At 33.7% G+C, this 25,465-nt stretch overlaps 1 protein-coding gene across 1 annotated transcript in view; it reads right to left on the reverse strand.

Moving 5' to 3' along the window:
- LOC149801580 (importin-11-like) overlaps positions 1-25,465 on the reverse strand; it is a 128,595-nt gene that overhangs the window by 98,377 nt on the left and 4,753 nt on the right. The window contains exons 2-5 of the mRNA XM_089955813.1: positions 13,840-14,234; positions 13,593-13,693; positions 7,129-7,201; positions 2,024-2,227 (exon numbers count right to left, since the gene is read on the reverse strand). Of these exons, the coding sequence (XP_089811939.1) occupies positions 2,024-2,227; positions 7,129-7,201; positions 13,593-13,693; positions 13,840-13,977 (516 nt within the window). The 5' untranslated portion in view covers positions 13,978-14,234. The remainder of the gene's footprint in view (positions 1-2,023; positions 2,228-7,128; positions 7,202-13,592; positions 13,694-13,839; positions 14,235-25,465) is intronic.

Genomic DNA, 25,465 nt, shown 5'->3' on the forward strand with positions numbered 1-25,465 from the left:
TTGGCCTGGTGTCAGGATAATGTGACTGAGTGGGACATCATGCTACATGTCTGCATCATGATGCCCCAGAGCTAGACATCACTATAAAATGCCACACTGCAGACATTGTAGTGATATGGCAGAAAAATTGTTAAAGCTACATTGAAAATCCAAGTCTCTCTCAATCACACACACACACACACATACACACACACACACACACACACACACACACACACACACGCACATCAACATAAACTGACTAACACAATCTCAAAATTTATGGTGTCTATATTCATTTTATTAATACCCTCTCATCTCTTGGTTAGAATGAACATATATCCCATTACTTTATTTTCCTTGTCAAAAGTTCATCACTCCAAAATCATGGGTTAGACAAGTGGTTTCGTTCATAATCATACTGAAGCTTTAATTTATCAATTATGATAAAACCAAGCCTGTCAGTGAGAGATCTAAATAGACTAATACATGTACAGAAATCTGGCATGCCACATCTTTCATGGAAGAAAACAATGCCAACAACCAAAGCACATATTTTTGTGAAAAAATTCCAGAGAAACTAAATTAGAATTGTAGCAGTGAACAGCTCTGCAGGCCTCAAAGTCCACAAAGTCAAAGTCACGTGGTAGTGTTAAACCTGTGCTGGAAACAGGCTGCAACAAGGTTGGTTAGATTCGAAAATTGAGGGTCAGTACAGGTTATACTGGGCAAGATCACTACCCAGTATTACTATTGCTGATAGAGGTCCTAGGATGAAATCCAATCTGGCTATTTAAGGAAAGATTACTGTAGCCAGTACAAGGAATATTCATGACTGGTCCAGCTGGGCCTCCAAACTATGTCAAAACTTGTCTCGTGGGTTGTGCTGTGGAAACAAGTCTGGTTACCTTCAGAGACTTGGTAAGGAGAAGGCTGGCTACAAAGAGAAAATACTAATGGTGTCTAAATTTCTGATAGATCTTTCTAGCCTTCTCACTGGCCCCTGTAAAGCTGCTTGGTGGAACTGGCTGCCCATTTTCTGTGAACATACATTGCACGTATGTCCAGAGTTGAGTCCCATATAATTAAATGCAGGGGTGGTGATTATCCTCTGCTAGTTTCAAATGCTGACAATCAATATACTTAATCCTGCCCACTGTACTTGGCACCAGTACAAATTAAACAAAACAATGGCATATACAAATGAAGAGCAGTCAGACATGACATTAACTACCCATGAATTTGGATGCTAACACTAGTGTAATAGTTCATAAAATTCATAAAACTGTACTACACTAGATAACAATACACCAAAGTATGGATACAAGGGCAATTATTAATAAAATTAAGAAAGACAAAATAATGAATTGGTTTTTAAGTATTAATGAACCCTGTGGAATTAATTAAGACAGCAATGACTGAATCACTGCAAGACAAAGTTGAAAATAATGTGACAAATATTCATCAGGAATGAAAGTGGAGTGAGAAAAAGGAAACAAACAGTACAGTATACATTCCTTAAGTGAGAAAACTCAAAGAACTTACTCCAACAATGAAATGGCACTAAATGAAATTGGATTTGCGAGGCCTATATAATTTTTGGCACTAATAACTATATCTATGGGGAGACTACCCTTATCTGACTTTCGCCTGAAGTAAACAGACAACGCTTTAGCACAACTGTGCTGTTGTGGACATACTAATAATGTATTATGATTGGGTAACAATATTCAGTTGTTTGATATTTGAGTTGTTGAGATTTTGCTTTATATACATCAGGTGTATATGGTGCTAGGTCCATCTAACAGCCTAGTAACTACATTTGTCATAATGACTACAGGTATGATGGCTACAGTTATAGGATGAGGGAAATATGTGTGAGAGCAGTGGGCCAACTTTACCAATGGTTCTGGGGAAGTCACTGATTTGGATTCTGGCAGATGCCACAATGTTCTATACCAAATAAAATTAGGTATAATTGCTTCAAGTCTTATTATGCAATATACAACTTATTACACAATAATACAGTAAATGTATTGCATACATCTTCAAAAATCTTCCTGTCTGGTGCCAGCCTCTTGGAGGCCAAGGTTTTGATGACATGGTGAAGGATAAGTAGCACCCTCTCTTGCGATAGGGGATCTGTACATCTGACTGCCTGTAGCAGAGTAGGCAACAAATCAGGCCAAGCCCTAGGGCAGTCAAGACGGGCTATCTTACCAACCAATACTGCAAGCTGGGTGGCAACCTAATAAAATAAAATAAAATGTCAAATCAACCTGCAAAAAATGTTGCTTATACATCCGTAAGATCCATCATCACAAAAAATCCCTGACCCATGACATTCAGTACATTGAACTTGTTTCCCCATCTCATGATCTGAAACCCAAATAACCTTATCCATCCAGTAATTTTTACAGCTCTCCTTCATTATAACACTCCTCACTATAATGTGATAACACTGTGATCAAAATTATAATCAGAGTAGAGTCAACAATAATGTAAACATTAATCATATGTTAATCATAGAAAAAATAATTCACACTAAAGTAATCTTGACAATAAAATGAACAACACTGAGTAGAATAAAAAATCAAAAAAGAATGAAAAAGAACATTCTATGATATCAAAGTAATGGTACTATATCGACTTAATAAAAACCATAAATTAATGTTTTTATTTTTAAAATCACTGTTTTTAAACAAAATGTATATTCCTTAACATGGAGAGTTTACCATTTAATGAATATAAATTTATATACTGATTCTAACTTACATCTGTACTGGTCAAAAATGGCTATATATACAATCAAAAATATTGATGTGGTCATGAGCTAAATACTTACATGTAAACTATGTTAGTAAAGTCTAAAATATAAGTCACAGTAACCTTCAGTTGTAAAAGCACTAACAGAGATGCACCAGATTATCAAGTTTCATGATTTTCAAATAAAACAGCACTCAATAAACAACCTTTAAGCATACAACTTCAATAATGGTAATGATTTATGAAATAAAGTCACAGAGACTGCTTGTTGCATTAAGGGTGTAATACTACTTGTCAAGATATATACTCTCACCATGTTTACTGATCCTAGAAAGGGTACCATGCATACAGCATGCCAAAAACCTAACTTGCCAACCCAACAAAGACCTTACCAGTAAGACAGTCAATATAATTTTACCCTGAAGTTAGACCAATTTTCAGTAAGGTTTAAATAACTACCATGTAAACTTGTTAAACATGCAATTGAAAAGTTTAAAAGGAAGGTCTGATACAGCAATGGCAAACATGTTCAACAAAAAGGGTTGTACAGTACACCTTGACCTTAACAACTAAGACTACAAGAACTTGTAAAACTCACATGTCAGAGATGTTGATTGCTTTCTCAGAAATAATGTAAACTCAGTTAAGTTTACTAGAAAAGAGAATTGTATATTAAAAGCTCTGATTTATGGTACTCAAACTCTTTTTCTAATTTAATGTTCATCATTGCTTTGTCTCCCTTGGTATAGTGGCAAATATAAAAGAAGACTGCAATTACATGTTGGCTTGATGTAATACTGATGACTATAGTCAACAAAGTTACTCATAAATTAATTCTGCCCAATGTCTTGACATGAAAGTAGTTCTTTTATCAGCACCCTGATGATGACTACTGACAAGATGTGGAGTAAGCTGTTCTTACTGCTGCATACTGACAACACCATCAGTTAATCAATTAGGGTCATCTAAACAGTTTCATGTCCTGAAGGTTTACTACTTAATCACTAGTCTTTTTTTTAGTAAAGATAAAATATTCCTTAGCTCATGTTCAAACTTACAATTTTTTATTCTGTTGGACTTAAAAAAAAACTTCTTTGGCTCAGAAATTGTGTGCACTATTTAAACTTATTACAAATTTTTAAAATATCAAATTATATGTGTTGATCTCAAACACTTTAAAAAGCAATCAGATTTAACATCACATTATTAATATGTGTGGATCTCACATGCTTTAAAAACCAATCAGATTTAACATCACATTATATTTTATGTGTGGATCTCACACATTTTAAAAACCAATCAGATTTAACATCACATCATTAATATGTTTGGATCTCACACACTATCAAATCTGCCGAAGATCCTGATTGCATAAACCCACATTTCAAGCTTCAGGTCTGTTAGACTTGAATTATTCATGTACATTTGACTGTTGTTTATCTCCTACCCTCCTATCCCAAACCTAAAAACACATACATGCATTCATTCCATTTTTGATCATATTCATTATATGGCAGTATGGTATATAACAAGGTCAGTAGTTATGGACTGCTACTACTGACTTAAAAGACATATTTTTTAAAAATAAATCCATTAAGAACAGCTCTAGATGTAAAGCAAATATACAGCCATCTCCAAAAGAATCAAAAGGGTTCATGCCAGTTGCATAATATACTGAGTTACTACAAATTACAACAGAACTGACTGATATGAGCAATGCTCTTTGCTGTCTTTTTTCCTGTTTATTTTGTGTTGATGGTCCAAACAATATGATTTGTAGAGACTCTGGTTACATCTGTAGCCATCATTAAAAAAAAAACTGTGAGCCACTAGCCAAAAAATACACTGTGTCTACAGCTGGACTGCAAGTTCCAACAACATGCAAGAGTACCATGAACACCGCATTATATGTTTGCCCCACGATAATAAATAGTCACCTATGTATATAACTGAAGATTTTGTGCACTATGACCTTGAGTTAGGATATCTGGACCCAAAATTCAATAGGCTGTACAGAAACCATTTTTCATCTTTTTATCACAGTGATCTTAGACTTTGTCAGTTCGAATCCTAAATTTACAGGCTTCTTCCTTACCTAAAAAGAAAGCCATCCGTAAAGTTTGGTCCACGTGTGTGATGTAGAATTATTGTTTTTGAATAGATTTCAGTCACAGTAGCCTAACCTTGGACTTTTAGACCCTGAAATCGATATGGGTCTTCCTTATCCCAAGCGTGAGCAATCCACAAAGTATGCTTACAATAGATGGTGAAGAACTCAACTAGCTTTACGGAAACCTTTTTTCTTTTTTCCAGTTTCTATGCTTTAGACATAAAAAATATCCAGGTCTAAAGTTTTTTCCTTCATGAACTTTTTGTCAGGGTTCACTTACAACATTTACTGAATAGGATCAGAATCATTCAGTCTTATAAAACATACATTTTTAAAATCAAGCTGTTACAGCTTTCCTCATTATATGGCTGTAATTGGGATCCATATCAACCAACCACATTATGTATAGAACTCCATTATAGTAAGAACTGTGTAATGCACAGACCAGAAGTATATTGTGAATAGCATAATATACTGATCCATTGCAAAGCAGGAACAATACAATTGTAAAATATAATGGTGTTTGAAAAAGGAAATAAAATAAAGATATAATATTAACAGAGTGGTCACAGAAATATGATTTTGAAAGTTTTCCAGAGTAATATTTTTAATTTTCCAGAGCACATTTTAATCAATTTTTATAACTTAAAATATATTTTTATGTACAACTTCTCCTCCCCTAATAGCCGCACCTTTCCTCACCTTTTTATTTGAAGAATTTCGTTTCATACAAAACATTCCCTGAGTGCTGGCAAAATACCCTAAGTTTTCATTGAGTTTTCCAGATTTAACAAATTTCCTGAGAATTCCAGATTTTCCCTGATTTCCAGATTTGTGGCCACCCTGATTAAGCTTTCCAATGTCTTCTTTCAACTTGTACTGTCATACACTGGTATGATTTTGATCACAGAGTCCATAGTGGTACTGTGTTATATCTGGAGGTGCATTATAACAAGGGAGAGCTTTACTATTTTTTAGACCATCTGAATTAGACATTTGACTATGTACAAACAACAGTATGTATTAAGTAGAACAAGTTTAAAAATCAAATTTCATATAAATTTACATGTAACTTGTTTAAATTTACAGAAAAAAGTGTTATCTTTGCTCTACTTAACTCCATAACTTGGTATGAAGGACTGCTTTAAATTTTCAAATAAATAACATGACAAATGATATGACTTGGTATATCAAGGAATAAATGCTTTTTTAAATATACTTTTGATTTAATCTGGCTATAACGTATATTTCATACAGCTATTGTCAAGTATGCACATTCTTTCTCCTGATTTTCATATTTTCCTAGTAACATGGGTATCCTGTCTTCCAGTCAATGTGACCATGGCCTTTGACCTTGTGACCCTGAAGTGGACAGGCTTCTTCCTTACCAAAATTCCAAGCTACTCGCTAAGTTGCAGTACTGTAAATTGCAAAGAATGGCAGAGAATTCTAGATATTATGCAGAAACAATAGTTTTTACTTTCAGTCAGCAACTTTAATCTTTGACCTTTTTCAACCCAAAGTCAACAAGCTTCTTTCTTATCCCAAGTACAAGCTACCCATGAAGTCTTTTAACTGTAGATGGTGGACTGCTCAAGCTATTGTGCAGAAATCATTACTCTTTCAGTCACAGTGACCTTGACTTTAGAGTCCTGAAACCAACTGTGTTTTCCCTTACCCAAAGTGCAATCTATACACAAATCCTGTTAACTGTAGATGTGGACAACTCAATATATATGCAGAAATGAATTTGGAAACAGATGGATGGATTTTATACTGATATGCACCATAACATAAAATGCTCCGCATTACTGCAGGTACACAAAAATCAGACCATGCCCATCAAGTTCTTTTTTCATACTAAAGAACAATGTTACCAGATGTCCTTGAGAAATATAAACTCCATCTACAAGCCAAACACTGCTGCCACAAACAAAACAAAATTGTTGGAATGCATTTTGAAAAACAGAACATTTATTCTACAAAATCTAGTGTCTTACTGTAATATAAGAATGATGCAGCCATAACACCTGAAGTCCTGGCAAATCATGGTACAAACATCAGATAGATAGTAATATTGTACCAAAGTTTCCATTCAAAATCAAAACAGTTGCTAAAGATGATTTCCAAATCCTATCACAAAGGATTATAACTCTGTTGATGCTGTCATTGCCAACACTACCAGAAAAATTGTCTTATTTTCAATACTGAGAGATGAGACAAAAATAATAATATAAAAACAAATAAATCAAGGTCATTTAATGTTCACTTACCTGTGATGCTGGTTCATTGAAGTTTGAAATTAATTCCTTCCGGATGCCATCTTTTTCCAACTCTGATATAGCACTTTAAAAAGAAAAAATTATTTCGTTCACATATACTCGTGATCAAAATTATTTAAAACTGCATTTTCAAATTTTGAACTAACTAAGAATAAATTTTTGCCTGTATTACATTCTAATAAATGCAAATCAGATGCTGACTTACCATAAAAAAACAATACTGAAATACTTGAGGCATACTTTTCATGTTACAGCATTTTCATACATTTTGTAATAATCTCAAGAACTTGAAATATGATCAACAAAAATGACTTTAGTAACAAAAATTGAATTTGACATTAGCTACATAAAATATGACTTTTGGTAAAACCTTTAGGGATCCTTCTGAGCTAAAGGGTAATTTATACCCTAACCTGATTTAAAGCTGTTTTGCAATCAAACCTGCTTTGTTACTAAGTCAAAATAGAAAGATTGTATTCCAAATTTACAAGAATGTCATGACAAAAAAAAAAGACTTATGCAGAATGCCCAAAGTTGATCCTGTGGTCCTATTTTATTAGAAATATGCTGATTCACAAACCAAAAACTGGGAATAAAATCAAAATGTCTGTATGATCTTAAAACAAAGACCACACAGATCTCAGTAATAATTACACAAGCTGATTAATATATATTTTCACTGAAAATCAAAAGTGTATTATGGAGTTAATGCAATAACAATTTGTATTAATATTTTTTAAAAATAATTATGAATAATCATGAATCACAGTGCAAAAAATTATGGAAAAACCTTGCCAATAAAAGTACAAACATCTGATTGTAACTGTCATTTTTCATCCGTGACAAGGTCACAATGCTATGTGTGTGTGTGTGTGTGTGTGTATGTGTGTGTGTGTGTGTGTGATTTTGGTTTTTAATGTCACTTTAACAATTTTTCAATCATATTGCTATGATGTCTGCAGTGTGGCAGTTTATAGTGATGACTAGCACTGGGATATCATGCTTCAGACATATAGTATCACAGGGTTCATACTGAACTCTGAATGATAAATTCAAAGACTTTTCCCAAACTTTCAAAGACCACAAAGATAGATTTCCAAGACCTATTTTCGCTAACATTTTGTATACAGGTTACATGAGAAAACAATGAATGCAAAATACTACAATTTTGTTTAATGATGAAATTCAAACTATAATTAATTTCCTAAAATTGCTTTATAATGATCTGGAAGATGGGTTAACATTCATTGTTATTTCAGAAATATGTCATTTATACATCAGATTTAATATAAAATAAATTGTTCTCTTAATAGACATCAGCACTGCTTTAAATGCATTATTATAGTTCCTGTTTTTTCTCTTCAATCATTTTGGAAAGAGAAGCCACAGATGTCATCTTTTCCTCAACTCTTCTCCTACGAGCATTTGACTCTGTGACAAGCACGATGAGTCCTTTTAACTCTGCTTCTTCTGCCTTCTGAACAGAGGAAGCATGTAGGCTGGCAATGTCAGCTGCAAGACGCAGCTTTTTGGTTTTAAGTTCTTCCACTTCACCTTTGGCATGATTTGTAAGGGCTCCTTCTCCCATCAAAGCCAAGTTGATCATCTTTTTACACAATGTACAAAACGCTTTTCATTTACATGTTTTATCCTTTTTCAGCCATTTCTTGTATTTCTCTTGTTCAAGCCAGATAATGTTGAAAGAGTAAAGACCTGGCATTTTTAAACACGAGGTGAAACAAAAATGAAGACGTAAATTGACTTAAAAGATTTGTAATATTTGAGCGTGTGTTACTTTCGTGCACTTTCTACATAGAGTGAGCGCTCGTTCAATGTAACCAAAATTCAATTGGCTGAACAGTCTTGTTTTAAAAAAATCGTGAATTAGTGTAATGAACATTTCGATTGACCAAAACTGATGGACTCGTCCAATCAAATTGAATGATTCATCAAAGAAAGATGCCAGGAAAACCAACTACATATGAATCTAACAACCTTAGGCAATTTTAGTTCAGATTATATTAATAACAATACTAATAATAATAATAATGAGGACTTTGTAAAGCACCTAATCTTTAGAAGCTCTAAGCGCTTTACAACATTAGATAACACCTAAAATCATATATAATGATATGATGATGAAAAATTAAAACACCATGAAATTAGAAACCAAAAAACATGCTGAAAATAGTTATGGTGCTGACCTCCTTTGATGAAGGGTGTAGCCGGCTTGCTTTGATGAAGAGTGCATGTGTTATTGAAGTCGCCGCCAAGGCCAACTTCGGATGGCCAAACAAATGCTGGTTTGTTATTGCAGCGGGTAATATTTAAAAAAACCAGGAAAACTCGACTATATCCGAATCTAACAACCTTGGACAATTTTATTTGTGATTATAGAAAGAAATTAAAATTTTGGGGTTCATTTCAATTTTCAAAGACTTTTAACTCATTCAGCCCCAGCACTGTTATCAGTATCACTGCTGCAGCACTAAACTGTGTTTAGCTTCTTGTGCCCCACAGAAAAAAATGTAAACATCACACACAAGCATTCACTCTTACCTTAATTTCTCTTCTTATATCCAATAAAAATCCAAGAAATTTTCACCAATTATTCCAAATGAATTTGTTTACACAGTGATGTATTCTTTTCCTATTTGTCCAAATTTTTCACTACTTATTAATACACTATTTACAAAATTATGTGCAACATTTTTAGAAATATCATGTCATCAGCCATTAATTTCATTGAAATAAACTATGAAAATTTAATCTGTCATATGGTTTGAAACATTTTGCACATAAATTTACTTGGCATTGTTCACATCCAGTTGTTGGTTCAGATCAAACTTTGTTCAGTGAACACATTTGGCAGGTTTTTTTTCTTTGGCATGACCACTGGCCAATGTTGACCTTGCTGAAGCGGGGTTTGAACTTCTACTTCTCTTTTCCTTTTACCTACAAATCCTCCAAGTAGCTGATGTGCAAGATTCAATCTCAGAAACTTCTATGTCCGAATCTAAATCTCACAAAATATCCAACTGCCAAACATACCTTTCCTCTTCTTGCTCAATATTTTCTAGATCAAACCTGAGAAACTCCTTATTTTTGCTTTCATAGTCATCAAAAATCACTCTTACATCTGCCAACATTTACAATTTTTCAAGAACAAAACATGTGTAGTGAAGATGCTCTCATTTAGTAACCCTTGGCTTCTGAACAATTCAAATTTGCACAAAGGAGAGTAAAATCATTTCTGATTGGTTTAATATTGCTCCGATTCTTGGAAAAAACCCATTTGTAACCAATCAGAGATGTTGTATCTAACACATATTCACCACGACTGGAGACAGGATCGGCCACTGAATGCAGTAAACAAACCACGACAACAGGAGGGATTGACCACTGAATGCAGAAATTGGATCACTTGTACTGACAGGATCGGGGCCGAATGAGTTAAAGACCTCAGAGTAATCTGCTTGATTTTCCCAAACTCTCAAAGACCTTCAAAGACCATATGAACCCTGTATTGTGTCCCTCCCAGACATGGCCGACCAGTCCTAACATGAACCTCTTAATGCTGAGTGCCAAGCGAGGCAGCTGTTAGTACCATTTTTATGTCTTTGGTAAGACTTTGTCAGGGTTCAAACCTGCCACCTCCTACAACTGAGGCAGATGCTTTAACCACTTAGGCCACTGGAGCAGTCCTGCAATACTGTAGCTGTCTCTTTTTCCACTGATGCAGAATGTAAATGGACAATGGTTTTTTTTTACTCTTTCTGATGTCAATTCTCTCAGCAATAATCATAGGGATCTCTATTTATTCATCTTGTCAAACTGCATTCACTTTCCTTCTAAACTGTCTGACAATATTTTGCACTTCTTCAAGCAATTTATTCCTCCAGTGGCAATCATACCATTTTAAAACCAGCTTGTAGCTATTACAGTAAACTCTTGTATCTACTTAACTATTACACAAAATACTCAGCGTTTATGAAGGAAGTGAGTTCGTCATATGACTGACTGGTAGCCTTCATTTACATTTCATATTCCCAAAGTGGGAAGCCATGATGGCTAACCCACAAGTTTTACTTTATAAAAATAATGTGTGTCTCCGCTTTAATCATTTGTCATCTTGATATTTATCAGTGGTAATAATAGCCTGTAATTATCAAAGTGACAAAATCTAACATTTAAGAAACAAACAGTAATAGCTAGATTACTTACCTCTTTGTATAGATTAAAGTTGGATACTTTATCCACCTGGTGGAACAAACATCACTGTGCTGCATTTACTAATTACCAAATATTTGTTAGATTTGTATCTGTAAATGCCAATGTGTCCACTCATGAGGGGAAATCTGATATTTTTTGCATTAATATGCTGGCTGCCTGTATAGTATAGCCATCAAAGACGAGTACCTTTCAACAGTAACTCGTTGGTAGAGGAGTTTTGGTTGCTCAGTGATAAGTATACTGAGCTCGTGAACAAATGAGCACAGGTTCAAATCCTACCAATGGATCAGCCTGGGTTGGCTACTGTAGTGTGTCCTTGGGCAAGGCACTATACTCCAATTACCTTGTCACTAAAGAACCTACTTGCGTTGATGTGCCATAAAACACTAAGTCAACAACAACCTGTCAGTGCTAAAGGATTCTGACTAAAAAAAGGGTGGCCACTGGTCAAGGGTGCCATTTAAGAGGAGGATCACTGTACTGGGGTTATCTTCAACATATCAAGTTTAAAAAATGTGCAATAAATGCAGTAGATTAAAGGCTTAAATATTTCACTGGATCAATAATCTACTGGTCAAACCTATAATGTCAAAAAATTTGTCCTGTTGGTTAATTATAAATAAACTATTCTTTCAATGTGTACTAAATCATGCATTATGCAATACATCAGTAAAACCATTGCCATAGAAAAGAAAAGTGGCTGACCACAAGCTGAGTAGCTGTGTCGGCCAAGAGAAAGTATTGATTTGCTATAAGGGCACATAAACCTTGTAAATGTTGTAGTCTATGATGGTGTCATGGATGTCACATTTTACAGCTTTCTCCATGTTGATATCATCAACTGATATAACAGTTACAATAATATCCAAATGAAACAATAAGCTTTTGTTTTTAGAACGAGTTAAATACAAATAATTAATCCATTTTATATGACAACAAGAATCTCTCCAAGGAACCAATGCTCTACTTGCCAAAAAAATTCCCACAAATCCAAGATAAGACCAATTTTCTTCCTATTAACAGTTGAGTGCCGAAACAATCTGATATTCTTGAGCAATAACAAATTGTACAAAAGTGTTCATCAGCAAATTTAAAACAAAGTTAAATGTTAAACACGAAAAAGCTATATTCACTGATCCAATATTTCACAGATATGTATATTTAGTTTTATAATTTTAAATGGTCTTTTAATAAAACTGAGTAGATCACACTTTCAAAATCATAATTTTACCTTTGTTTTTCATATAATGGTTTAAATTTGTCCCAATGTCAAACATAACATCTGCAAAACAAATATTTATGTTAAAATGTCCATGGTAACATACACATAAATTTTTGTTTTCATTTTGAGGGCCCTGTCTTTATCAATATTTTATAATACCAGATATATGTTTTGTGAGAGTATCAATGCATATTCTTCAATGTTAAGATTGTGTTCTAACTTCAAATATATTTATTTACATAAATAGTAATTACCAAAAGTTGTTGTTTCAGTAACATTCAAAAACAGATTCAGTTTTATGCTAAATTTTTAACTGTGCTAAGAATTTTTGATTATTTTGATTTCTAATAGCTTTAGTACAATCTAAGAATAAAAATAAGTTACTTAATGTCAATTAAATGCTTTTATTTCATATTATATTTCAATTAAACTCTGTCAGTGTCACATCCAAAACAAAACCACCACCTATAAACACAGACCTTAAATCAACCTATTAAGAAACTATAATCCTATAAGTGTGCAATAATAAAGAATGATGTTAAACTGTTGAAACACTTTAACTCATAAAGACATTTAACTAAGAAGATATTTATCAAATTTTATGCAAACAACATGTCCAAAACATTATAACATTTAGCATACTAAATGCACTGACCAATTTTCAATTTTGACTGTAGTTGTTACAAATTACACCTTATTACATTATGTTAAATAATGGTGTTACCAGTGCATTCCATACTTGGCTAATCAACTAATCTGCATTCATTATAACTGAAGCATGACTGCTTGGACCCCTTTAGGTCAGTACAGATTATATAAACCAATTCCCCTGAACTTGCTCTGTGCACTGCACAAAAAATTCGCATTGTTGTGCTATTTGTTCTCAATCAATGTGCATGCAATGACATGCAGTGAAACTACAAAAGTATATGTCACTCATGACTCTACAGCATGGTCAAGGAATTATATTTGGTACTGCAAATCAGGCCATAATACTCACTGAGGTGCCGTTTTCCTCCAGTACCTGTCTACACCATTTTTACAATACAACACTGCCAGCCAGCGAATATTAACATCAATATTGTGATCACTAGAGATGGTCTGCAAAGAGAAATAAAATAATTAATATTATTAAATATTACTAACAGCCGTCTTCAATTTGCAGAAAAAAACAAAAATTGCACACAGAGAACATTCGAATTTGTTGAGATATCACGTCAGGCATTTTCATTGTATCATGTACTCACACACAGTACAGTGTAGAAGCCCGGCTGGGTTTCCCATTGCTGAAGTTGTTGCTCTGCAGGCTTCAGTACGTCCACATTCTGACTGCATGCTTTGGTCAGGGTCTCCAGTACCAGTGACCCTGCATTGTCAAAGTTCATGGTGATAAAACTGTTATTTTCTCCTAAATGCAGTGCATAAGGTTCAAACAAAAGTTGTAGGCATTGCTTTTATATTTTTTACAAGGAATCTATTCATTAATATTTGGCAGGAAACACTTGATTTGTTTGACTTTGATTTTCTGAAGATATGGCTACAGGCTGGGGAACAATGACTGCTTTAATTGTGGTAGTTTTCAGTTACTATGAAGCACTTGTGCTGATTCTGCCAAGTTTCAAGTTCTGGTATCACTAACAACCTGAAAAGAAAAGAAAAAATTAAGTAAGGCAATGTCTTTTACAGAAGAATTTCTCCAGAAAGCTCTCAACATACAGTCACAAATATAAAAACAGTCTGCTCCTGTTATAAAAATAATTCACTTTATAATTAATATTTAATTAATATTAATTGCATATGCCACTATTGCTCCAGTTAAAAAGAAATAATGGCATATTCCCATTCTATATAATTTTATTTAATATCTCCATATAATATGGGATATATATATAAATATGCTGTTAAGTTTTCCACTCACAAAAAGAATCACATCCATAATTTTCCCAGTCACTAAGCTCTTTGATTGCAAAAGTACCCATTTATTTCAAAATTTGTCCATGGGAGTGAAAAGCGAATTGACAAAACCTCAGAACGAGGGGATACAGAGTGTTAAAGGAATGTGACAAAATGTACAATAAAATTCCTAGCTAAAGCACTGTACTTCCAAACTAAACTGTATTCAACAATTACACCACTCAAACCTACAGACCACTGTACTTCAAAACTAGACTGTACTCAACAATTACATAGATCACATCTGCTGAGCAATATACCTCCAAACTAGGTTGTACTCAACCATTATATAGCCCTTATCTACTGAGCACTGTACCTCCAACCTAGACTGTATTCAACAAATACATAGCTCACATCTACAAAGCACTGTACTTCAAAACCAGACTGTACAAGAATTACACTGCTCACATCTAAAGAACACTGTACATTAAACCTAGACTGTACTCAACAATTACAATGCTCACATTTAAAGAACACTGTGCTTCTGAACTAAACTGTACTCACCAATTACATCTTACCTCTAAACACAAACAGTATCATCTTAAACAGCATCAGTAAACGAATTTGGTAACTATAAATGGTGGACAGCTGAAGTTAATGTGCATAAACCAAATTGGTAACATTATAATATAATACACTCTGCCTTATTATGAGTGTACAACAAGGTAAAAAATAAATACAGCTCTGGCCTTTAGCGCTCATGAGGATAAGCACTCAAAATGTCAGGGAATTATGTAATAGTACAGTAGTATAATTGTTGTTGCGCTGATGTCATTCAAACGAGTAATTGTTCTACAGTAGTTCATGTAATACTGAAATGCAAGAAGTTTGTTGGGGAAAACTGTCAACTAGGACAATAGTGATCTGACGTGAAAAATCACTGAAACAAATTCCAGTCCAAACACTTTCTATAGGCCTATGAAATGTGGCATCTTAGACAATAAGTCTACAGGAACTGGGGGCTATAATAGACATTACAATGTTACAGCCAAGGCAAACTGATGAAAGTTCAGATCCTATATAGAATAATTATGGTTACCCTCCCATTTCATGTGAAGTTTTATCTTTTCACTTCTGTGCATTCTTAATTTATGTTCATGCAATTCTTTTTCTTGTACTGTTAGACTTTTATTCTTGGTACATGTTATGGAAAACTTGCATATGGAATCAGTTTCAGAAAACTGAGAGTACACGATTTAGTGAGAGTCCAGTGGATGCAGTTTAGAAAAGTGGAAGTCCAAAGGTATCAAGCATGCACTGGAGGTGTTGGGAACTCAAAGTAATACCATGTAAGACATCAACTCTGATATTTGTGACATAACAAAGTAGATACTGCCAGGTGATTTTGTTGAAAAGCCCAACATTCAACTTACTTAGAAATAGGATATGCCCAAGTCTTTTTAGCACTACCATGTTTTGTACTTCAACTTCAGTGATGTAAGCAATGCAGCAACAGATTTGATGATATTATGCTATTAGCATGCATCTGTATATATTATGTTTGTTAAAGAAAACTGTGTTTGCTGCAATGATCTGAGTTCAAAAACATGAAATGGAGACTAATACATTTTGAAACCGTATATGTTGATTGTACTAGGATTCACTTGGGTCAGGAAAAAGGCATAAAGGTATCATCCCATCACTTGCTCTTGAAAGTTTGAGATTTTTGCTGGATTTTTTGTGATTTTGATGTCTCGTGTGATAAGGAAGGCAAAGTGACAGTTCTGACATCGCTTTAAACTTCAACACAAATTCAAAATCAAGAGTCCCTTCAAGGGACTCGTGCTTGATAACAGTGTTTTGAAAAGAAAATAAGATATAACACTGAGCTACATCTTATTTTCTTCCAACCCTGTTTGTCATATAGCAGCATGCTTCTGGTAATGGGGTTTATGGTGGTATTCTGTTATGTCTGGGATAGTTTTATAATAAGGTATGTTATCGTGACTGAGAGCTTACTATATTTAATCAGATGCCTTTTTCTTTATCAAGTAAAATATGGTCCAAGTCTGAATTGTTGAATCAAATTATGCAGAAACCATTTCCTTTTCTTCAGTCATTGTGACCTTGACCTTTGACCTGTTATGACCCCAAAATTAATAGACTTCTTCCTTACCCCCAAGTACAAGCCATCCACAAAATTTGATCCAGGTGTGTAATGTAGAACTAATCTTATTATGTGGAAATTATGTCTTCTTTCAGTTAAAGTGATCTTGCACTTTGACCTTTTGGCAATAAAATCAATATGATTCTTACTTATCCCAAGAGCAAGCCATCAACCAACATATTGGTAAGTGTAGATGGTGCAGAACTCAAGTTATTATGCTAGTACCATTTTTACTCTTTGAATCAGTGATCTTAACCTTTGAACTTTTGACCCGAACATCAATAGGGTTCTTCCTTACCTAAGTGCAGGCCATCCACAAAGTTTGCCAACTGCAGATGGTGGACTACATGCATTACTGTGCAAAGACAAACAGATGAACAACATCATAACATAATCCACTTTGTCATTTGGTGAGCATAAAAAAGGCATCAATACAGAACAAAAGCTTAAGTCTGCTGTAAATAGTCAGGAATACAAGCCACAAACCATCATGCTAGAGTTAGCAAAAACTATGGCAATGACTGGCACTGGAATTAGGAAATCAATTTTATTGGGGGAGGGGAAGCGCAAGGTACTAAAGTTACTCAAAAAAAGAAGCTTTGATGCAGATTTGATGATAACACAATCTGAATAATCTAATACCAATGTATTTGGGTCTGATCATCATCTCAAACCAGGGGCAATAATCCACTATGCTCCTTTAACACCCATCACTTGTATTATGACTGGCTCATTCAAACACTATTAAATGTCATGTTGGGTCACAATAGTGAGAAAATTTTACTTGCACCTGCAATGATTAGTTAAGCAGGTTTACACACATTCATGAGAAACGAAAGATTTCAGCAAATGCAGTCACAAGCACTAAATGAGCATAGTGGATTATAAAATGTGGATTGCAACAAAAGGGTCCTCTTTAAAAGAGCATGTTTTCAAGCATTTTCATGGACAAGAAAGCTCTTTAATCACGTTAGTTTTGCATGACAGGTATAGGCGTCATGTGTCAGTGGACCTCATAGACTGGCCCTGAGAAAACATCATCCTCTTTGTTCTGCTGTCCCACTGTTCCCATGAACTGTAATCAATAGCCACTGGGTTTTTCTGTTCATTTCAATTAAAATATAACCTAGAATGCCATTAATTTTCATGACTACCAGTAAACCAACATCCAGTTTCCCAATATGATATATGTATTCTTACATTTTCCACTAAAAACAGCACATAAGATTGTTGATTTTGAAGCCCAAAATAGCCAGTGTGTTCTGTACAACTCCAAGAAAGATACAAAAATCAACAATAATATAGAAGAAATTGCTGGTACTGACAAAACAGAGAACGGGTGACAAAAAGAAAAGAAAAAAGCATCCCAAAACAATCTTCACAAAAAATCTAGAAGGGTAAATCAAAATCTTATGAAGACAATGAGAAGAAATATAAGGAAAGATATCTACATCTTAAATAGCCAAGGGTTGTCAATCCACTTCATTCCACATCAATCCTTAGCATATGCAGCTACCTAAAACAGTGTTTTGATCAAGTGTCCACTTGCAGCTTAAAACGTTACTTCCTGTAGCAAGCAAAATCAACTGACCACAGAGAAAATTACAGCTTTAAGGTATTTAGCATGCATCAATGGAGATGTTCACATGTCTTGCTTTTAAAGGAAAACTTGTATATGAACGATTTTAACTGGAGAAATCACCACACAACATGAGACACTATCTATTTACACTGCAATTATCTTACTAGGTCAATGTAATAAATAAATCTGATTGGATATGCTTATATGTTTCTTGCAGCTGCATCCAATCAGATACCATTTCACTTTGTGACATATGCAAAGGGTCACTGTGGAACAATGCGGATCAACAGACCATGGCTAGCATAGAAGAGTAATCCATGACTGAAAATAAAATTAAGTTGAATATGAAAGAACATCTTGAAACTTCAAAGGAAAGAAGTACTGGCAAAGATCAAAGAGGAAACATATGAAACGATGGAAAGATCTCAAGAAATGACAATCAAAGCAATGATGTTAAAATTTCAAAGAAAATAAAGGTAGGAAAATACAACTATAAGATGTTCTAAAGTGCCCAGTTCACCAGAGACAGAACATTTGCAAATCAACCTCATCCCATTTAATGAGTCTGACACATGTTACATATATTTAATTTATATTTGATTTAATTTGTATTTGATTTGATTTGATTGTTTGTGGGTCTTGGAATCTTTTTATTTTCCGTACATGTCAATGTAATGTAATTTTGTTTACTAGGAATTCAATATTTTCCAAAAAGTTCAGTTTGACCTGCGTTTTTCCTTAGATACCTAATAATAGAAACACTTGTTTCTATTTTTGACATAGTTCCTGGCCTTGATTGAGGGTCAAGTAAACAACTTTTTCTAGGAGTAAAATGATTGGTTCTTATCAAGGCCATACAGGAGCTATGTGACTTGTACATGTAAACATGATCAAGTCATCCTCTATTTTGCAATTAGGCATTTCCGAAATTGTGAAATACTTATTATTAATAGTGATGTTTAGAGAGAGAGAGATCTGGGACAGTCCAGGCTTTTTAAACACTTGATGTCAAGTTGTTTTCTTCTGTTGTGACCAGTATTGAAGATTTTGAGTTTTTTTTAGTTCTTTGTTAATTTTTCGTCAGATTATTTGGACTCTAGAAGATTAAATCATTTCTTTGGAAATGTTATTGTATTCTTACAGAACTCTTGAACAAGGACTTTTCTTGAAAATTTTATTTGGATTCAAGACCAGAGGATTAATTATTATGTTCTACAAGGAACTGTAGACGTCAACACAGTACAGGCTACAGCATACGTCATCACCTTCCATCTTGGATTCTTCGTCGGGACTCAAACTTGCAATCATTAGAACATTTCAATATTAGGACTTCAAAAATTTTATTCATGGATTATTCTTGTAATATTTTTGGATTTCATTCTGGAAACCAAAAGTTCTCATATTTTTTCATTTTTACAGTATTTTTCCAGGGAAATAAATTATTTGTTATATTTTTCAGAGCTTGCTGTTTTCACTCTTTCTTGTGTTAATGCTTATTTGAGCCTAAACATGTAACACACAAAAAAGCACTGAGACAGGGTTCATCATTAACGCTCAATTAATTCACAAGACAGTCATTATGGTGGCAATATGGGTGTAATGGATCAACACCATTTTTATTCTGGGATCAAACAGTTATCATAATAAGTCCTTTAGTAAAACCCAATTTTGATATGACCATCCAATCAGGATAAGTAGAAAGAAGATTTTCAAGACAGCCATTGTAGTAGTCATATTGGATGTTAAATTAGCATCATTTTCATTTAGGACCAACTAAATATCTTAAGGAGTCTCTTTTGGTGAAATCCCCATCTCAACATCACTTCAGGAGTAATCATATAATTTTCAAAACAAGTGACATGGCAGCCATACTGGATATCATATCAGCATCTTTTTCATTTAGGACCAACTAGACACCATAAGAACTCTACTGGTAAAAATCCCATCATAATACATGATTAGGAAGAGTAGCAATAACAAGATTTTCAACTGGCGGCCAGATTGGCACCATTTGCATTTAGGACCAACTAGACACCATATCAAGTCTTCTGGTGAAAAAAAGTCATGTTCATATGACTTTCCATTCAGAAAGAGTAGAAATAACCATAGTGAATGTGAGAATAGTACTACATACATTTTGGAACATCTTGGCATCATACAAAGTCTTTTAGTAAAAATCCCATCTTGATTTGACCATTAATTCTGGAGCTGCAATAATAAGATTATCAAAAGGGTAACTGTGATGGCCATACTGGATGTCCGAACCATAAGATTTTTTATTTAGGACCAACTAAAACCCTCCATGGTGTTTAAAAGTAGTAGTGTTATAACTCTATGGATTTCAACTAGGCAACAGAATAAAGTACAACCAACAAATTTTGTCAAACTTAAAACAAAAATCCTTAAGTTATAAAATGAAAATTTAAGAGGACCTTACAGTATTAAGAACTAAATCCAACATAATCCTAAAATATTCTACACAAGTTCAAAAAATAGTGTTCCAAATTAATTCCAGATCCTTGAATGTGCTGATGTGCCAACAGTCTTGATGAATCACAATGGCATTGTCCAGAACTCATCCATATATACACACACAAGTCTCAACTTTGCAATATTTTCCTATGTGACTTGTATCACAACACCCCACATCATAACAGAACCCACCTAACTGGACCATCCAATGGGAAATCACCCTAAATTTGTACACAGCTTCATTATTACAATTAATTTTAAAACTTGTAAACACCTATTGATACCCTATATGCAATCATTACAAACAATGCCAAAAGTGAAACACACAAAAGAGATATACATAACAATAGTGATAACATAGTTGTGCCAACAGATGGATGGATGATGAATAATGGACATGACATGCCTCAAGTACTTCTGGTCTATGACAATTAGAGCTAAAAACGAAGTCTGAATCAGTAAAACAAATAGCAAACACACAAAAAAATACCAGTCTCATATCTGAAAGGCACCTGCTGGCTTTGCAACACTCAGTGCAATATTTGCTATTATCTTTATTTCTACTTTAATTCTGAACCAGATTTAACTATTGGGTTAACAGATTTAATGTAGGTCCTTCCATATGCAGGAAACTATACCTATATACTCAAACCCATGTGTCACTGTCTTGTGAGGACTTTCATAAACTATAAAATAAACAACACCAACACATACAATGTGACTGGTTTCGCTTTATTGCTTCATCAGACTGAATTCAAACTTAATTCAATATCATTGCTTATATCATTAAATATATTCTGCTTCTAAGTGATCAATAATATAAACAATATGACATAAACAAGATGATGTCATTGCTTACATTTTTAACCTTTCTTATTCTTTAACGAATAACTGACATGGAGATGTGCATATACAGTACAGATTAATGGTATTTTAATACACAAAAATACATAAAACTGGATCTTAAAGATACATATATCTCAATTGATAACTATCTCTAAAATTTAGGATATAAATAGAGATAAAGTTTTATTAATACTTTAATTTTTATTCTGTATAATGTGCATTTAAAAAAGATAAAAAAAATATAAATAAAATAAAATAAATAAATAAACCAAAAAATCAAAATAAAAAATAATATATAATATATATTTTGATACATTATTGACAAATGTTCATTATTTCATCAGAGCTCAATTTATACAGCAAAACTTATGGTATGCATAATACTTATAATCAAGTATTTACAAATAATTAATTATAATGCATTGTGAATTAATTTAGAAATGTACTTTCATTTTTAAAGAATTAGTTAACTTATTTTTATGTTATTAGTTTATAATTTCACTAGTTAAGTTATTCTGTAAATTAGAATAATATAAACATATTCTTAACTAATTGTAAAAAGGGGACATAATTCCTCCCCCCCCAAAAAAAAAAAGATTAATGAATGTCGTATAGTGTTTTGGAATTTAGACCTTTTGGATATACCATATTAAGATGGTGAATCCAATAGGTTTCCTTTAGCAGACGTTCCATCTCAGAATCAGCTATAACAATAGGTTGAAAGGAGAAATCTTGTAAAGTATGGGAACACTTGTTAAAATGTGCGGCAACATGAGATGAAAATGATCAATATAATTTTTTTATGTCTGATCTATGTTGGTTCATATATTTAGATATTTGTTGACTGGTTTGTCCAATATTGGATGCCATATTTTTTGCATGTGATCAAATAAATAACATATGATGTTGCACAATTAGTATCACAATGCATATTAAAAGTTTCTTTTGTATTATTACTATTGAAAGAAGGATTTTCATCAATAGAAGAACAGTGCAAACATCTAGGTCTATTACATTTAGCTGATGATCCTTTTTTATATGGTGTTTTTTTAATTTTGAATTAATTAGAAAATCTTTAAGAATTTTAGTCCTTTTATAAGCAAGTGTGGGTTTGCTTTCGTGTAGCAATTTAACACTTGCTTTACATGATAATGTTAATAAATCCCAATATTTATTGATAATCTTACCTATATTAGGCAAACTTGGATTATATTCAATAACAAAAGGAATGATATCTTCATTTCTATTTTTTATTTTACATTGTAAAGATTCAAGTTGTGTAAGATAAAGGACTTTCGTATTGTGCAAAAGAATTTTCACAGGTTCATACAATTCACAGACTGAGCCAAGGTGTACCATTGATTTCTCCATGATTTTCACACTAAGGGGAATTCCCTCTTTGACATTTTTGAATGGGGAGTTTTAGTATTTTCCAATATGCTGTTAAGAGACCCTATCCATAATCAGAACAAGTCCATTCTGAAAATGATTAGGGTGTATGAATATTTTCTATGGATTCTGTACAAAATGGCAGCAAAGTTCTGAAAGAACATCATACCACATGCAGTCCACCATGGATATAATCAGTCATTTGTGTTTTTCTTGTACACTATAAAAATCAGTCAAGCCAAGCCTAGATTTTCTGAGTTAATAATTTGTGAATAAATTATATAGCTGATGCCAACTATGCGAGATAGTCTTGAAAACTTGCCTCCAGTTATCCCACAGCAACAATGGCAGAACTGAGTTATGGGACATTGGGCATTTTAGCACAACTTTAAAACTGAAATAATTTCTGAGAAAGATGTCTTGTGCAACAAAACTGTATGGTTTCCTTTGTAAACTTTGATACATCACTGAAATGAATGCAAATGTTGGACAGGTTCAATGCAAATACCTAATTTTCCTGAACACCTTCTTTAGAACCAGCAAAGGAATTTCCATGAGACTGAACTCTTATAAAATATAACATAGAGTTAAAGACCCTAAATGGATTACCCCCATCATGACAATCTGGGTTAACCTCTTACGTGGTAGGACTACAGTCAATTTCTGACCCATTCTGAATCCTACCATATTTCTAATGTAAGAAAGCATTTACCTGGAACAATTATGATCTACATGATCTATCTAAGCATTATTTAATTCCATACAAATTTCAAAATGGACCTTGCTCCGTCTATGCTAACTTTTTCAATTTGCAAATATGTAGTTGCCAACAGTGTGCATAACATTAAATCTGTGCTACTTTGGGCAGATGGGGCAGCATAATCTACATGATGAAGATAGGTTGTTTAACATGGACACTCGTTCAGGTGAAAACCATGGTGTAATCTTTATCAATGACCGCATATCTCACCTCTATAAAGCATGTAGGAGAATCCAGCAGCCACTGTACACATTAATGTCTTCAGAAAGTAAATTCAGATAAATGATCTCCCCTTATGAAAAAAAGCATCCCAACCTATATATGATATCTGCTTGTCTTAGGAAAATCCTATGGTCACCTTTACATTACTTATAATTTGCATTATGAAATGAAATAAGTGAAATGTCAGTGTGTGGAAGTATAAGCACAATAAAACTTTTTAAAATATTATTCCATGCTTCAACTACATTTCACTTACAAGTGACATACAAGCTGACTATAGGTGCTTGTATCAGCCATTCAAAGTTGAGAATAAGCAAACTTAAAAGCTTAAGGATGTTGCCATTTTCTGCTTAATAGTGATCAGCAAAATACAGTCTCAAGACCCAAGTTTACTCCAATATACAAGTTCAATGGAAGGTACTACTATGAAATTTGTTTTAAAAAATCATAATTACCCACAATACAATCTATAAAATAATAAACAGGTTTCAGGCACATTTTATTTAAAATACTTTAACACTGAAAAAAACTTCCAACTTTGATGAATTCAATACAGAGCTCCCACTTGTGTAAATTATGGCATAAATGCATATAGCATGTGTGTGTGTGTGTGTGTGTGTGTGTGTGTGTGTGTGTGTGTTTGGGGATTTTTAAAGTAGCTTTAACAATCTCTGTTATATCACTACAATGTCTGCAGTGTGGCAGTTTATAGTGATGTCTAGCACTGGTAAATATTTTGGCAAATTTACAGTTTTGCTAATCATCACATGAATTTCTGTATATTTCCCATCTCCAAATGCTGATTTCCTTCTAGGCAAGTACAGTGTGTGTGACTGTGTTTGATTGGGATTTTTAACATAGATTTAACAATTTTTTAGTCATATCGCTACGATGTCGGCAGTGTGGAAGTTTATAGTGATGTTTAGCACTGGGGCATCATGCCACAGGCATGTAGCATGATATCCCACTCAGTCACATTATCCTGACACCAGGCTAACCAGTCCTACCACTAACCTCTTAATGCTGAGCACCTAACATGGCAGTTGTTAGTGCCATTTTTACAAATCTTTGGTATGACTCTGATAGAGTTCAAAACCACGACCTCCTGCATCCAAGGGCGCTCTAACCACAAGACCACTGGAGCAGTACAGAAAAAATACCATGTGATAGCAGTATTATTAGCTACCCTACTCAACTATGTGTCTGGCAGTCAATTGCTGTATCCCTCTGGAACGCCGTAATTTAATACTGTATTTCACGAGGATAATGAGCTCATGCTACTACGAATGACATGTGCTGGTGCATAATGCGATTACAGATCAGGTTCTATACCGACTGACCCACTTAAATCAATAGCAGTGCATTATGTGCAGACAGACAAGAGTCTACTTTGTTGGCAGTGATGTTTTACTATCTTTGAAATGTCAAAACTGCTAAATGAGGAGTGTCACCTCTGAAAATGTACTAAGAGTGGTAACTGTACTAATCTTTAATGAAACTCAATTATGTTTTCCTCGCAGGGTAGGTTGACACTGTTTAAAG

This window comes from Sinohyriopsis cumingii, chromosome 4, assembly GCF_028554795.1.
Source record: "Sinohyriopsis cumingii isolate HCF-2022 chromosome 4, ASM2855479v2, whole genome shotgun sequence".
NCBI lineage: Eukaryota > Metazoa > Mollusca > Bivalvia > Unionida > Unionidae > Sinohyriopsis > Sinohyriopsis cumingii.